The sequence below is a fragment of the Tenrec ecaudatus genome, chromosome 9 (assembly GCF_050624435.1).
Source record: "Tenrec ecaudatus isolate mTenEca1 chromosome 9, mTenEca1.hap1, whole genome shotgun sequence".
Lineage (NCBI taxonomy): Eukaryota > Metazoa > Chordata > Mammalia > Afrosoricida > Tenrecidae > Tenrec > Tenrec ecaudatus.
In genome coordinates, this window is record NC_134538.1 from 18,103,627 (window position 1) to 18,119,693 (window position 16,067).

The 16,067-nt window shown below is 40.6% G+C and overlaps 1 protein-coding gene across 6 annotated transcripts in view; it reads right to left on the reverse strand.

The window, feature by feature from the left end:
* The window catches only part of LINS1 (lines homolog 1), a 33,134-nt gene that overhangs the window by 13,610 nt on the left and 3,457 nt on the right, over window positions 1-16,067 (reverse strand). For 2 of the 6 annotated variants that reach the window (XM_075557911.1, XM_075557914.1), the window contains exons 2-4: window positions 6,961-7,118; window positions 4,590-5,090; window positions 4,397-4,486 (exon numbers count right to left, since the gene is read on the reverse strand). In XM_075557911.1, the coding sequence (XP_075414026.1) occupies window positions 4,397-4,486; window positions 4,590-4,988 (489 nt within the window). In that variant the 5' untranslated portion in view covers window positions 4,989-5,090; window positions 6,961-7,118. Of the gene's footprint in view, window positions 1-4,396; window positions 4,487-4,589; window positions 5,091-6,960; window positions 7,122-12,903; window positions 13,037-16,067 lie in introns of all 6 variants that reach the window. The other 4 variants (XM_075557917.1, XM_075557915.1, XM_075557912.1 and 1 more) reach the window with 3 other exon arrangements.

The following is a 16,067-nucleotide window of genomic DNA, read 5'->3' on the forward strand; positions in this document are numbered from 1 at the left end:
CAAAAGAACAACAAATCTTTCTTGGAAGAAGAAGAGCCACAATGATCCTTAGAAGTAAGGATGGCAAGACTTCATCTCAAGTACTTTGGACATATTATCAAGAGCAATCAGTCCACGGTGAAGGGTATCATGCTTGGCGAGCAGAGGGGCGACCCTCTACAAGCTGTAGTGACACATTACCTGCAACAATGGAGTCCAGTCTAAGAACAGTGTTTCCTTACACAGAGGAGCTCTGGGTCTAAACCGACTGGACGGCACCCAACAACATCAATAGACTAACAGATTCGAATGCTGAACAGGTGTGAGGAGGGGAATGGGACTACATTCATAAATATACAGTTTCGTCATAACACATTTCTACACATCTATCTACCTATGCTGCAAATATATTCATGCAGAACATAAAAACCCAAACACATCAAATCTCGGGCTGATCCCTCCACAATTGTGTAACCTGCCTTTGGGGTTCACAGTTTTCCCACTTTTATGATTATGACTGATTTCAAATTTGCCAATGTAGCCATGCTTTGCCAGCACAGAAACTAGACCATGACTTTGGAGTAGGGTCTAATAAAATCTGTGTTTGCCTCTCGGCATTATTGATGTTCGTGAGAGTGTTCAAGCACACCGTCGGCCCAAACAAAATTACGAGGTATGGCTGGTCAATTATTCAAAACAGGAGATGTCACTGCCAATTTTACAGACTTCTGAAATCCTGGAGATCTCTACTATCAACAATCCTGGATTTGGGTTAGTTCCCAGTCACTCAGGACACAACTGGCAGGATATAGTTTTCCTTGAGTATGTCCTCACTCTCCCAAGTTCCTGGCTCTGCTATAGAAAAGCTTAGCTGCTTGTCCCAGCCCGACCACCTGTCCAATACACACCAAAGCCCAGAGTCAAGGCTGCCTTGTCTGTTGGGATGAGCTCTAGCCCCCAAATACATACGGTGCAGGGGATCCTGTCTTGCTGGGCTATGGGAGACTCCAGTTCTTGCAGCCTGCACACCATAGGTTGGGCTCCTCAGGGTGCATGGCTACAAATTCCCATCAGCTGCCCAGGACTTCGAGGTCAGAATGCAGGGTTCCCAGCCCAGTCCCCGGGTCTTGAAATGGAGACTCAGGCTGCCGGATGGCGCCCATTGTTGATGGAAGGTAACAGGAACCCCCCCTAGGCTGTAATCTTTAGAAGAGCAGATAGCCTCTTCATTCTCTCTTTGAACCACGGATCTTGCCAGAGAGTTCCACCATGAAACTTTCTTAGCCATAACCAAACGCCTCGAGGGAATGAATCTTGGTATGCCAAGGCTAATTAGCAGAACATAGCCCACAAAGAAAGTCTACTGGGGTATGTTATGACTGGGAATCTTAAAAGCTGGTAAGGGGCTACACAAGGTCTCTCTACCAACAGGAAAGAGTAAAGAAAATCAAAGACTCAAGGAAAAAAATCAGCCCAAAGGACTAATGGACCATGTGAGCCACATAGCTACACACTGACACTATAATGATGAGATACTGCTGGCCCACCACTGCTAATAGCTCTGAAAGGGATCACAAAAAAATCAAACCTCAATGCCACTGAGTCAACTCCAATTCACAGTGACCCTACATATGGTTTCCAGGACTGTAAACGTTGACTGGAGTGATCAGCTTCATCTTTGTTGCTTGGAGCAGCTGTTGGGTTTGAACAGGGTTTGTAATAGGAGTCTAAAAAGGGTAGGAGAAAAATGTGGAACCCACACGTGCAAAGGAGACTGTGGTTAGACAGTAACTGTGAAACCCCCAAAGGCCATATTCCATAGTCACCTAAGGCCTGGAACTGAACTCAGCCCCTTGGCTAAACGTCAACCAAACAATGTTGTTGCTAGGTACCACGCACAGTGAACCTACCGTATATACTCGAGTATAAGCCAACCCGAGTATCAGCCAAGTCACCTAATTTTACCACAAAAACTGCATTAAGAAGTATGCTGAAGAACTCGGCTGATACACAAGTACATACGGTGTATACAATAGCATGAAACAACACCTAGTCTCGTGCCTTCCTGACAAGTCTTTATATTTGAGCCCATTGCTGCAGTCAATTTGTCAATCCATCTTGAGGGATCTTCCTCTTTGGCTGCCTCTCTACTTTACCAAGCATGATGTCCTTTTCCAAGACCAGTCTCATCTGCTACATCCAAAATACGTGAGACAATCTCGCTATCCTTGCTTCTAAGGAACTCTGGCTGTGCTTCTTACAAGACGAATTTGTTTGGCTTTTTTGGCAGTCCATGGTACCTCCAATATTCTTTGCCAGCATCCAAATATAAACACATCTATTCTTTGGTTGTCCTTATTTATTGTCCAACTTCCACATGCATATGAGGTGACTGAAAATACTATGGCCTATGTCAGGCACACCTTAGTTCTCAAAGCAACATTCGTGTTTTTCAACACATTAAAGAGACAATAGACAACTGTATATGGCGAACAATAATATAAGGCAAGTATGCACTCCTTAAATAAACAGCCATTTGATATAAGGCAATCAATGATATGAAACAAAAAGTGTATAAATTATAAAATAGAAAACTATTCTGCTCTTTAAAACATGTATTTACAAACAAGAGGCCATCTAGCTCAGAAGCAACAAAGCCTACATGGAAGAAGCACACCAGCCTGTGTGGTCATGAGGGGGAGGGTGGAGTAGAGCCCCAACGCCCATTTGCAGACAATTGAACACCTCCTTACAGAGGGTCAAAAGGAAGAGAGGAGGCAGTCAGGGCTAGTATAGCACTGACAAGACATACAACTTTCCTCTAGTTTTGTAATGCTCCCCACCCTGCCCCGCATCATGACCCCAGTTCTACCTTACAAATCCAGCTAGACCAGAACACTGGTACACTGGTACAGATAAAAGCTGGAAACATAAGGAATCCGGGACAGATAAACCCCTCAGGACCAAAATGAGTGTAGCGATACTAGGAGGGTAAGGGGACAGTGGGGAGGGTGGGGGAAGAGAAAGGAGGAACTGATCACATTAATAATTGACATATAACCCCCTCCTGGGGGACAGACAATAGAAAAGTGGGTGAAGGGAGACAGTGGTTGGTGTAAGATATGGATAAATTTTTTTATAAATTATCAAGGGTTCATGAGGGAGGAAGGGTGGGGGAGGGGGGAAATGAACTGTTACCAAGGGCTCAAGTAGAAAGAAAATGTTTTGAAAACGATGATGTCAAAATATGTACAAAGGTGTTTGACACAATGGATGGATGGACGGACTGTGATAAGGGCTTTAAGAGCCCCCCCAAAATGATTTGTAAAAAAACAAAATGTAACTGTTCCACCATGAATATTAATTATCCTGTATGCTCAGAACAAATTATTTGACAAAAGAAATAAATGATTATAGTTGAAAGAATAAGATGCATGGCTTGTTAGGTTCCACCTCATAACCACCCTATAAAGAACAGAAACAGCCCAGTCATCCCCACAATGGTTTGATCCCACTGTTAATCACTGTCTACAATCGTTTCGTTGAAGCGCCTCCTCTTTCTTCTTGGCCCTTTTACTTTATAAAGCATGATATCCTTTTCTAGCGACACATCTCTCCAAAGTACATGAGATGAAGTCTCCCAATGCTCATTTCTAAGGAGCACTGCATTCTCATTGTACTTTGTCAGAGACAAATTTGTTTGTTCTTTTGGCAGATAATGGTACTTTCAATATTCTTTGCCAGTACCATAATTCAAATGTGATTCCTCTCTGGTCGTGCTTATTCAATGTCCAACTCTCATATGCCCATAAGGTGATTGAAAATACCATGGCTTAGGTCAGGTGCACCTTAGTCCTCAGTGATATCCTTGGGTGTTTGCACTTTAACCAATTCTTCTTGTACAGCAGATTTTACCCAATGCAACGTATCACTTGATTTCCTTACTGATGCTGCCAGGAACATTGCTTATGAATCCAATCAAGTTGAACCCCTTGACAAATGAAAAATTTTCGGTTTATAATGATCTATGTATTGGTCTAATTGTGAGGATTTTTATTTTCTTTACATTAAGTTACAGTCCATATTGAAGGCTATAATCCTTGATCTTCATCAAGTGTCTTCAGCCCACCTCACTTTCAGCAAACAAGGTTGTGTCATCTGAAGGTTGTTAATAAATCCTCCTGTAATCCTGATCCTGTATTCTTCTTCATACAACTATTTACAATGTACTTAAAACTGTAAGTCTTGATAGAGCCATTATCATATACTCCATTTTCTCACTTGTTGCAATTTACTTATGTATTTATGTGAGTAAAATATTCTATTACAAGGAGCTAAAGTATAAAATCAAATGACAATGAGCAACTTTAAGGAAATTAAAATGAAAATAATTATATCATCTGGTCACTTAGCTCACCTTCTCTCGTAGTTGGAAATGCAGAAGCAGTGCAAGACACTCTGCAGCCATGTGAGATAAGAGTTTATCCGAATTTTGGAATACACAGATCTGTAGAAAAATCAAGTATTTAATAATTACTGTTAATGTTTTCAACTTTAATTCTAAAAATCTACGTCTTAAAAACCCTAACTGAAAAACCCAAGTGGCTTACCAATTTAGAATCCACTTCAGATGATTCTAAAAGATTTTTGATAATTATTTTGTATTGCTCCTTTACATGAAACTCCGTTTTAATACGTAATATTCTGGTTATCATCATTTTGATCACTGTTAATTGAAGCAGCATGACTTCTCGTGTACTCCCCATGGACGAGGGTCTCTTCAAACACTCTGGTGCTCCAGAAATGAAAGCCAAATTGAAAGAGCATGGCTTCTGAGTACACCAGGCAACGTCAGTATTTGACCACCTTGGGGAGGTCACTGTAGAGAAATCCTGATTTGGAAAGGTTGGATTGAGATATAAGATGTAATTGAGACTGTCATTTTCAAGTGAAGTTCCAAGAAGTATCTTCTTATATAGTTGTTCTAAAATTTTGCAGAAAGTTTTCATTTTGATTTCCAAAATATAACTTAGAAGGAGGAGGATAACTAAATACTAAATACTATGATCTTGGGAATGAGATGAGAATCCAAGATGTTTCTTCAGTAAAGCCTAAAACAGGAAAATGATATAAAAATTTTAATTATTATTCATTAATTATAAAGGAACAATGATTGTTTCTATTCTATCATTGTCTCAAGTAATGCTCATTATTTAATTTCTAAAATAGAATACTGTCAACAAGAAAATTATTTTTAAGGTTTTAAGTGGGATGCTTTCTGACTTATAAAAGCATACAACTCTTTTTAATGTTCTCACACTAGACACTTCATCCTCCCTCTAACATCTTTCCATGGATGCTAAGAGTTTCTCAACTGTAGCAGTAGGAAGGAACTTCGAAAAATGTGTGGGGAAAAAACCATTACCTTTCAATTCCATTTCCAATGAACTTTTTTGAGTCCCCTTGCATTAGCATTTTGGGCCCAGTAATTCTTGTTTGGGGAAAGGGCCTGCCTGTTCATAGGAGGATATTTGGCAGTATTACTGGCCTCTACCCGATGGATGACGAAAGCGGAAAATAGAATGCCAGCCTGGAGGTATGGCTGCAATTCTCAGCCAAAGTGACTTATGTACAGTTACCACCTATCTTGTGAGAGGCTATGATGTTGATCGCATTTCAGTGAGTTCCAAAGTATTATGAAGTCTAGGAAGAAAGGCTTGGCGATCTAGTTCCAAATCAGTTGATGGAAAAATAATGGTCCAGTCCTACTACACATGAGGTCACCATGAGTCAGGACAATGGGCAAGAGAAATCCACTAGATGCCTATAGTGTGATTGTCCTAGTCTTTATTTTCTACCTCTGACTATGAGTAAATCTTAGTTACTATATATATTTCAAAATGTACATATATTACTGATTAAGTTCTAATTTATTATATAGTAAAATAACTCTTAATCATCACCTATAATACTAAATATAAACTCTAAAAATGATATCACAAGAAGATATTACATAAAAATTATCCAAATATTTGGATTTGTAAAATCCAGACATTCAGGTAGTTGTAGACTCTTCTCACATAGAGCTGGCAGAAGGGAAAGGACATTTTGGACCAGACAGAAAAGTGAAGACAGTCCGCTAAATCAACATTAGAGGGATAATGAATATATAGAGGAAGCACAGTATAGAATAAGCAAGAGGTTGCTGATACCCTTGCAAAAGAATGCCTTAAAGGTATCTGGCCTTATAGGTCAGATTTCTCCTTGTCTCTTGCATTACTGCTACTTTACATCTCTGTAAATGGTGGATAACTAAGAAAATGCAAATAATTCCTATCCATAAATATGCCAATAAATTGATGGATGAATAACCCTGCGCCCAGGCCTTTTGTCTCCATTTGTAAAATCTTCAACATTCCTTTTCCCCTATAAATTAGTGGCTCTGTTACTTCTTTGAAATGGCTATGCCAGCTGCCCATCCTGTAGTTCATTAAGGAGATAAATAAAAGCGTTGATATGTGTTCATTTAAATGGGTCATGATTCTGTCCTTTTAAAAGTTTGTCCTTTATCAAAATTCAGCCTTCTTTCCTCTAGGTCCAACCCATCAATAACCTTGCAGGAAGAGAAAGCAGGATTCACTTCATTTGTACAATCGGACTCATTGACTTAGCCTTGATTTTTAACTTCAATCTTCACTAGTGTCTTCCTCTTCTTTAGTTTCTACAGAATTTCAACTGCTCATTACTCCCCATGCTTCCCTACCTCCAAGACAAGCAGATGAAGTTTTGAAGAGGAAAATCAGTGACATCTAACTTAGATTTTATGGTTTCTCTTAACTACACAACCAAATATTAATTTTAAAAGCTTGAGTCAAATTAAGGAAAATTTGTCTTTTCCTGCTGGAAAATGATACCTACACATACACAAAATTCATCCCCTCTTATTTTAATAAAGGAGATTCTGTTGTTGCTGTTACTTACCAGCAAGACAGTTCCAACTCCTTCTGTTTCTGTGCACAACAGAACAAAGTGATGCCTCACCCTGGGCCATGCTCACAATTGTTGCTGTTTAAGCCCACTGCTGTAGCCAATGTATCAATCCGTCTTGTTAAACTTATCAGAAGCCAAACTGTAGATGTCTGCTTGGAAATAAAAAGGGCGAAACACCAAAGGTGTGCAACCAAGCAGCAAAGGAAGCAAAGAAATGAAGTCCCCGAGGAATACCAAAAGTAGACTTTGGGGCCAGGGCCTGGCACCCTACCAGACTTGACTTGAAAACGCTCATAAAGGTCAACAAACAGCCCAGGAACTATTTATATGCTTTTCTTTGTTTTCTTGTGTTTTTTTTTGGGGGGGGGGGCTTATTATTGGTTTTGCATGTCTATCTAGATAAGAAAGGCAGAATACACAATCCAGGAGAAAACAATGTGACCTACTGTTCTAGGGGACAAAGGAACGAACAAGTGATCTAAAAACGATGGCAAGAAGTGCGTAGGATTGATCAATGAAGCCAAGAGGAATTACTGAAAGTCGAACATGATAGTGGGACAAAGCGAAAGTAAAAGAAAATAGAGGAAAGAACTAGGAGGCAAAGGACATTTATAGATAGAGGTCTAAATACATGCATATGCACATGTAAATATATTTGTATATAGCAATAAGGTAATAGGTCTATGTACATATATTTATATGTTAATTATTAAGGTAGCAGATGGACATTGGGCCTCTACTCAAGTACTCTGTCAACACAAGTACACTTTGTTCTAATAAGTCGGCACTCTGTGATGTTTACCTCCCTGACATCATCGCTGAAGACAAAATTGGTGCATAAGCAAATGTGAAGAAAGCCGTTGGTGCTCAGCTATAAAGATATAGCATCTGGGGTCTTAAAGGCTTGAATATAAACAAGCGGTCAACTAGCCAAGAAGCAACAGAACCCACATGGAAGAAGCACACCAGCCTGTGTGATCATGAGGTATCAATGGGATCAGGTATGAGGCATCAAAGACCCAGAACAAAAAATCATATTGATGTCAATGAGGAGGAGTAGCGATCCCAAATGAGTAGAGACCCCATATTGATGTCAATGAGGGGGAGTAGAGACCCAAAGCCCATTTGTAGACAATTGGACATCCTCTTACGGAAGGGTCACAATGAAGAGAAGAGCCAGTCAGGGTGCAGTATAGCACCAATGAAACATACTACTTTCCTCCGGTTCTATAATGCTTCTCCCCCCCCCCCAGCCCCCCGCATCCCCATATCATGACCCCAATTCTACTTTACAGATCCAGCGAGACTAGAGCATGTACACCGGTACAGATAAGAGCTCGCAACACAGGGAATCCAGGACAGATAAACCCCTCAGGACCAACAACGAGAGTAGAAATACCCCAGGAGTGTAAGGGGAAGGTAGAGGGAGAAAGGGGGAACCATCACAATGATCAACATATAACCTCTTCCCAGGGGACGGAACAACAGAAAAGTGGGTGAAGGGAGACGGTGGTCAGTGTAAAACATGAAAAAATAATTTATAAATTATCAAGGGTTCATGAGGGAAGAAGGGTGGGGGAGGGGGGTAAATCAGCTGATACCCAGGGCTCAAGTGGAAAGAAAATGTTTTGAGAATGATGATGGTAACATGTACAAATGTGCTTGACACAATGGATGTATGGACTGTGATCAGAGCTTTAAGAGCCCCCTCATAAAATGATTAAAAAAAAAAGAGTAAAGAACTTATTGAGAGGCAAGGCAATTTGCAAATTGGGAATCACAAAGAAAGGAAGATTACGTAATTTAAGGAGGAAATAGTTCTGGGAGGTTTCATAATATAAGGAACTTTACTAAAAATTTAGTGATTGGTTGACATTTAAGAAATGATTATAAAATTGGATGAGGGTATGCATGATTGGCAGCTTATATGTGATTCTAAAAAGTTTACAAAGTAACCATTAAATTGGGTACATCTGGCCTCAAAATAATGACTCTCCTTGCATGACTGCAGGGAGGATATGTACAACATTAAAGTTTATTTTTAGTAAGCATGAGTTCTGAGAATTGTTTTGGATCTGACTTCCAAAGTAGCAAGCAAAACTCATAAGGAAGTGAAATTACATTGTTTGCGGAAGATGTTTACCAAGTGATTGTCTCAGAATTCAGCGGAAAGTTGTAAGAATGAAAGGCTACATTCCTGATGCAGTTTGTTCTTTAATCAAAATGGGAGTTGTAGCCTCAGACCCAACAGCCAGCTTCTGATGTCAGGAATCCTAATTTAGCGTGCTCTTATTCTGAGTCTTCGTTGTTGATTTTTTGGGCTGACACTTTATTTTACCAAGCGATTAATGTCCTTCTCCAGGAATTAGTAGTCCCTTCTGATAATATGCCCATACTAAATGTGGAGTCTTGCCATTCCTTCATTGCCATAAGGAGCACTCTGCTTGTATTTCCTGAAAAACAGATTTTGTTCCTTCATCTGGTAGTCCATGGTGTAGCCTCTATTATCGGCCAACACCACAATTCAAAGGCACCAACTTTCCAATCTTCCTGATACACTGTCCAACTTTATTATGCATTATGAGGTGAGTGAAACTATCTTGGCTTGGGTCAGATGCACCTTGTTAGTTAGGATATAAGCCTGTTTCCTGTCCCTAAACTCCTTTCCCCTGGACAGGAAGAGTGAAGGTACTTAATAATAAATTTCCTACCCAAGAGAACAAAGGTGGTGGAAGATGCCTCAATAATTCTGGGAAAAGACACAAAATGGGAAGTCTGGGAACTCTGTGTTTACCTAATTTCTGGAGAGAGGAAATAGGAAAACCTGAAACTGAGCGTCTAAAACTTCCAATGCTCCCCACAGGCGGCATCATCAGACCAGCTGATGTGCCCACTGGTATACTACGTGTATTTTTTCCCCATGAAAATTTTTGCTTCATTGTGCTTTCTGCCCCTCATCAGATTTCTCTTTCGAGGATAACAAGAACCAAGGAGGGAGAATTCCCAGATCTCGGCTTCCTCTGCTAACAATTTTTGGTTTCTTGACGTACTACACACTTAACTTACCACTTTAGATGGAGCAGATGTAGGAACACAGTGAGTTCACTCCCTGTGGGGGCTTTCCCTTCCCTTTTGGGGTCTCTCTCTCTCTCTCTCTCCTCTGTTCTTTCCACCCTCCCTCTTTCCCTTTCCTTCTTTATTATGAAAGCCTGGGAGAACTACAGCAGGGACAGAGGGAAAGAACTCTGCGTATGAATTTTGGGGCCAGACCTGAACCCTTGAGACTAAAGAGGCACTTCTTTGCTCTGGTCTAGGAATCTAAACATTTTCAAAGATTAAAATCACAGATATGCATGGGTCTTAAAAGGACCTTCCTCATCAACTATAAAAAAAAACCCACTTCTAGCAATGCATATTAAGGGTGGTCTTAAAGCAGGTGCATAAGTAAAGGTGGTGAAGAAAGCTGACGGTGCCTGGCTATTAAAAGATATAGATAGCATCAAGTGGAGGAAAATGGCGACTAGTTAAGACTCACCCATCCAGAGCTCCGGCTGCCAGATAAGAAGGTAAGGTGAAGGAAACTGGGAGGTGGAGCCTGAAATTAGAATTAGGATACTAGGGTCTCTCCTGAACTCCATTTTTGTGTGTGATTTCCACTCACAAAGTGAATCAAGAATGCTCTAAATTGCTCGAGGTTCAGCGAGCTGGGCTCATAGGCTCCAGCTGAAAATCTCCTCACGCCCTTGCCAGGAGTAGTGATTTCTCCAGGCTGAAGCCCTAAAGGGGACATAACCCTGGACACGAGGAGAACCCCATGCCAGAGCTCTCCGTGCTGTTAGCTGCCTTCAGCTCACAGCCTGGGGAGTCAGGGTGGCAGGTAGCCATAATTTGGAGTAGAAGAAAAAGCAGAATTTTACGTGAGGCATATCATGGTGTGGAAGAAAATAGGCGGATAGTTGGGAGTCCAGGAGGCAAATTCAGTTCCAATTGGCAGAAAAGTAAACAACCACCCTGATCTGCTGGATCTCCCTCTCTGGGGGTAGGCGTGAGAGCCCCCAAATCAGAGCACCTCACAAGCAAAATATAAAAATGAATAAAATATATATTATTGGTAACAACTCAAACCCCAGTCTTATTGCTTGGCTCCAAGGAGCACATGTGGGGGGGGGTGTGCTTAAACATAAAGCAACATAAGAAGAAGCCCTCACTAAGGAGTGTCAGAACCTAGCTACAGGGCCTGGAGGGTTTTTGCATAACTAAGACCCGCTGAAGCAAGTATAAAAATAAAATCCTTTGATCTATTAGGGAACCAGTGGTCTAGATAGAACAATAAGCCCAGCTTCTACTGGAGACACAGTGTGCCTGATCTGATCCTGCCACCATGGTACTGAGCACTGGAGTTCACTGGTATACCTGCCTTGTGCTGTATGTAGCACTACAGGAGGGGTGGGGGGCGAGGTGTACCCACAGCCCCATGTAGGGCCCCAGGACAGGCAGGATCTCCCTAGCTGTGTACAGAATCAGAGAGGAAAGCTGAGTTTAAAAAAAAAAATCATTTCATTAGGGTCTCATACAACTCTTATCACAATCCATACATACATCCATTGTGTAAACCACAACAGGGAATGTAGGACAAATGAATCCCTCAGGACCAGTGCTGAGAGTGGGGCTACTGGAAGGGTGGAGAGAAGGTGGGGTAGAAAGGAACAGATCACAAATATCTACATATAACCCCTACTCTGGGGAACAAACAACAGAAATGTGGGTGAAGGGAGACATCGGTCAATGTAAGACATGACTAGTAATTTATAAAATATCAAGAGTTCGTAAGGGAGGGGGGTGGGCAAAAATTGAGCTGACACCAAGGGCTCAAGTAGAATGAAAAAGTTCTGAGAAGGATGATGTCAACAAATGTACAAATGTGTTGGACACAATGGATCTGTATGTATGTATGGATTGTGATAAGAGTTGTATAAACTCCCAATAAAATGATTTTTTTAAAAAGACTGGTCTTACAGTATACATAGTCCTCCTGAGTGTCTTACATGCTCAGGAGAAACAAAAAAACTGTGACACATGTGAAGGGCATGACCAGGCGATTGACACGTCCTGAGGGCTTCTACCTACAAGGAACACACACTCAGATCCACCACACAGAAAATACCACTAGCTTCTTGCTGTTTTGGGGATATACCTAGGAAAAGACTCCACTTGAATTATCAGCCAGCTATAAATCTGCTGCACCCATCAGCCCTGTGTGGCTTCTAGCAGCCACTTATCTTCATGTTGGGTGACCCTGTTGGTATTTGAAACATCAGTGTGACATTGCTTCCAGCACAGCCACACAAAAGCAACGCATGATAAACCAACAGCCAAGTGGTAGCTATACAAGTGGATGTTGGGCAATGATTAAGGATGACTGAAGAAGAATCAGCGCATTTGAATGACGTTGCAGGCAAAGAAGATGGAAAGTACCCTCGAATGCCAAAAGAACCCATAAATCTGCCTTGGAAGAAGCCCGGCAGACTGTTCCTTGAAGGCAAGGATGGCAAGACTTCATCTCACATACTTTGGATATGTGGTCAGGAGAGGACCCCATGCTCCGCTAAGTAGAGGGGTAGTGAAAAAGAGGAATGCCCTGATGCTGGCTGCAACACTGGGCTCAAACATAAGAACAATTGTGGGGATGGTATAGGACTGGGCAGTGTTTCTTTGCATGGAACATAAGGAGTCATTATGAATCAGAACCAAACTGATGACATCTAACAACATACATAGCGGAATATGTAGCATGAATTCAACAGCGTCTGTATGTACCATTTAGTGATAGTGATTACATTTTTCAAGTTGTGCAACCATTTTCAACCTCCTTCCCATAAATTCACTGACCCACCTAATCTTTCAAGTTGCTGCTGCCAACTTGACTCTACATACCTTTCAAAAGAACATTAGGTTCCAGGCCGACTATTTTTTACTAGTTTAAGGAGACTTCGTGGAATATTTCTGATTTAAGGGTTGAAGATGACATCAGGACAATAGTTTCAGGAACTCTCTAATCTCCATGGCTCTAGAAAATGTAGAGTTCATTATTGTTCTATATCCTTCCTCCCAACCCTCCTTAAACAGGATTCTTCTATAGGGTCTTTGAGCGGAGTGTTTGATGATAAAGACAGCTGGGCAGCCTCCAGGTTTTTGGGCCCCAAGGAATAATATTCAACAAATGACCATCTGAGAAAGGGCTAACTGCAAGGACTCAAACGGCGCTGCCATCGTCTGAAATAATATCCATGTTCAACACTCTCCTTCAAGAACTGCTATTTTATACAACCTCAGGTTTTCTTCAGGGGTTCCTCAATAATAGTCTCCCTACAGCAATAACCTAATAAAAATTTCTCAACTCTAGTATATTTTATCATTCACATATTAGAAATTAGTTTTCATAGTCAAAGTCTATAGTATATTGTAATTATTTTATTTTTATCTTAGTTATAATAACATTTCCTCCCAATGAAATTATACCACTTCAACAGACTATTTTATGTATCAACTGATATCTACAAATTGTTCATTTTCTACTCATATGCAATTGTTTTTATTTGCATGCTATAGCAGACATACTTCCAATAATATTTCTATAAACCACAAGCCCTTAAAATTTACAATGAAAATATTAGGTCGAGCCACTTAAAATTGCCACTAATTGATTATATTGGGCTTTACAAAAGGTTGGATTTCCTATGTTCCTACAATTTTTGCTTACAAACTTAAGTCAATACTGGTAAATAAACAAGCAAGTCAGTATTTTAAAGAGAAAAATGGACTGTTGAGAACAAGCACTAAACTTTTCTTATTCCACTACCTTTTAAAATATTTGTGCTGGCCAAAGAAACCTACAGCGAAACAAATGACTACAGAGAGCCTGGTAGAGAATTAAGAACTGTAATTAATATTCTATTTTTATTCTTTGTTTTTACTTTCCTTTTTTTGGTTGTTAGTTTTCCTTGCTGTTGCTTGTTTGCATTCCCTTGCTTATTTTTAATTATATTATTTTGTGGTTGTTGTTCTTGTCCCACCCAATGATAGCCCTGCCATATCCGTCCCCCTCCTGCATTCATGCTAGCAGGTGAGGGCCTCTACCTACTCCTGTATCACATGATCACCGTCCACAGATCGCTGAAAATATCAATTACACTGGTCCTCAGCTCTGCTACACAAAAGGCAAACAGAGAACTCTGCACACACCTTCTCTTTCCACCAGAGATGGGTGTGTATGTGTGGGTGACTAAGGTCTCACAAACATAAACTCATCAATTAAATACAAATGACTTGGAGACAACTAACACGCTCAGCTCAGACAAAGAAATAAGACAGAATGGCTCAAACAAAAGACGAATATCCGGAGGCAGAAGCCTGAGAAAAGGCATTAGAAATGTTGGGTAAGGACTGTAAAAGAATGGTATGTATACTCCCTCCAAAGATGAAGAGACAAATCATGAAAGCAAGGCAGAAAAACTTGAGAAGAATTCAGGAAAACACTACACATATGCACTGGCAGAATAAATGAAAAAAATTAGAACCATATTAAAGAAGTAGAAATCCATTAACACTAGGATTTCAGAAATAGATAATATTTTAACTGAATCAATGAAAAGTACAATCAGTGAGCCTTTAGACATATCTCTCAATAGCAACCCACTAGAGGAACAATGGATAGCCTAAAAATTATGTGAGACACAATCAAATGTAATAATTTGTATGTGATCAGAGTTTAGGAACAAGAAGCAACAAAAATCATAGCGTTCCCTAACATCATGAAAGAGTAGAAGCTTTGCATTCAAGAAGCTGAAGGAACCCCAAACTGGATAGACCCTGAAAGAAAATCAGCAAAAATCATCAAACTTTCTGAAACTGAATATAAGGAAAGAATCCTAAGAACTTGGTAAAATGAAAAGTTATCTACAGAGAGGAACTAATAGGGCTAAACATAACTTGGATGAACACATCTAAATAAACTTAATTTACACATTACACATCGAAATTAAACCAATTACATATAGTTAATATGTTTTTCAGGTATGCATGTTGTATAGCATTTACCTACATGCATGGTACACACCAAGTTTGTAAATGTGGTCGTTTCACTGTGCTTTCCTTTGGAAGTGTATACGCTACATACATATCTTAGCGCAGCGGTTCTCGGCCTGTGGGTTGCGACCCCTGGGGTTGAACGACCCTTTTATAGGGGTAGCCCGGTTCATAACAGTAGCAAAATGACAGTTACGATGTAGCAACGAAAAAAATTTTATGGTTGGGGTCAACACAACATGAGAAACTGTATTAAAGGGTCACGGCATTAGGAAGGTTGAGAACCACTATCTTAGTGGGATTTTTTCCCCCCTCTGCTAGTTAATATTTTTTTCTAAAATCTTTTTTTTTTCCCTCAAAAGCTTCAAAGGTAAATCTATATAGCTTGTCTTGTTGCTAGGCAATTTAAGATCTATTTTGAAATACAATGCATCAGTGATAGGATTATATCTATCCATCTCCGAGGGAATCCAATACCCCCGTTCATTTTAGCTCACGAATGCCTAGGATCTCGATCTGTGGTAGTTACATAATTTTATGTCAACTTGAAGCTATGTAAAAGATTTAGCCTGTCAAACAGGTCAGAGTCTGATGGTGACTCCTTGTGGGCATGGCCTTCTCATAAGGAGGGCTCTGGGAACCTCTCCCTTTCTGCCTTCACCTTCCTGCTGGCTGACTCCCATGGCTGCCAGAGCCACCACCATTGGATCCCCACGACTTTGTGATATTCTTGCATTCTGCGTCATTGCTTGTGGCTGTGTCTATCTGAAGAGTAACTTATGGACTAGGATTGGGCTTATGGACTGCCCTCCCACAGGCTTTGCTTCAGTCCTGTCACCATTGTGAACTCTACTTTGGGAAAGCAGCTCCTCCGCAGTCACTTCTCAAGTGCCTCCCAACCCCAGGGTCCCGTTTTCCGCACAATTCCTGACAACGTTCTGCCTCCATTCATTAGGCCTTCAGTATTTGACAATGTTTCTAAGCTAAGCACAAAGTTTCGGCAGCTAGTTTCT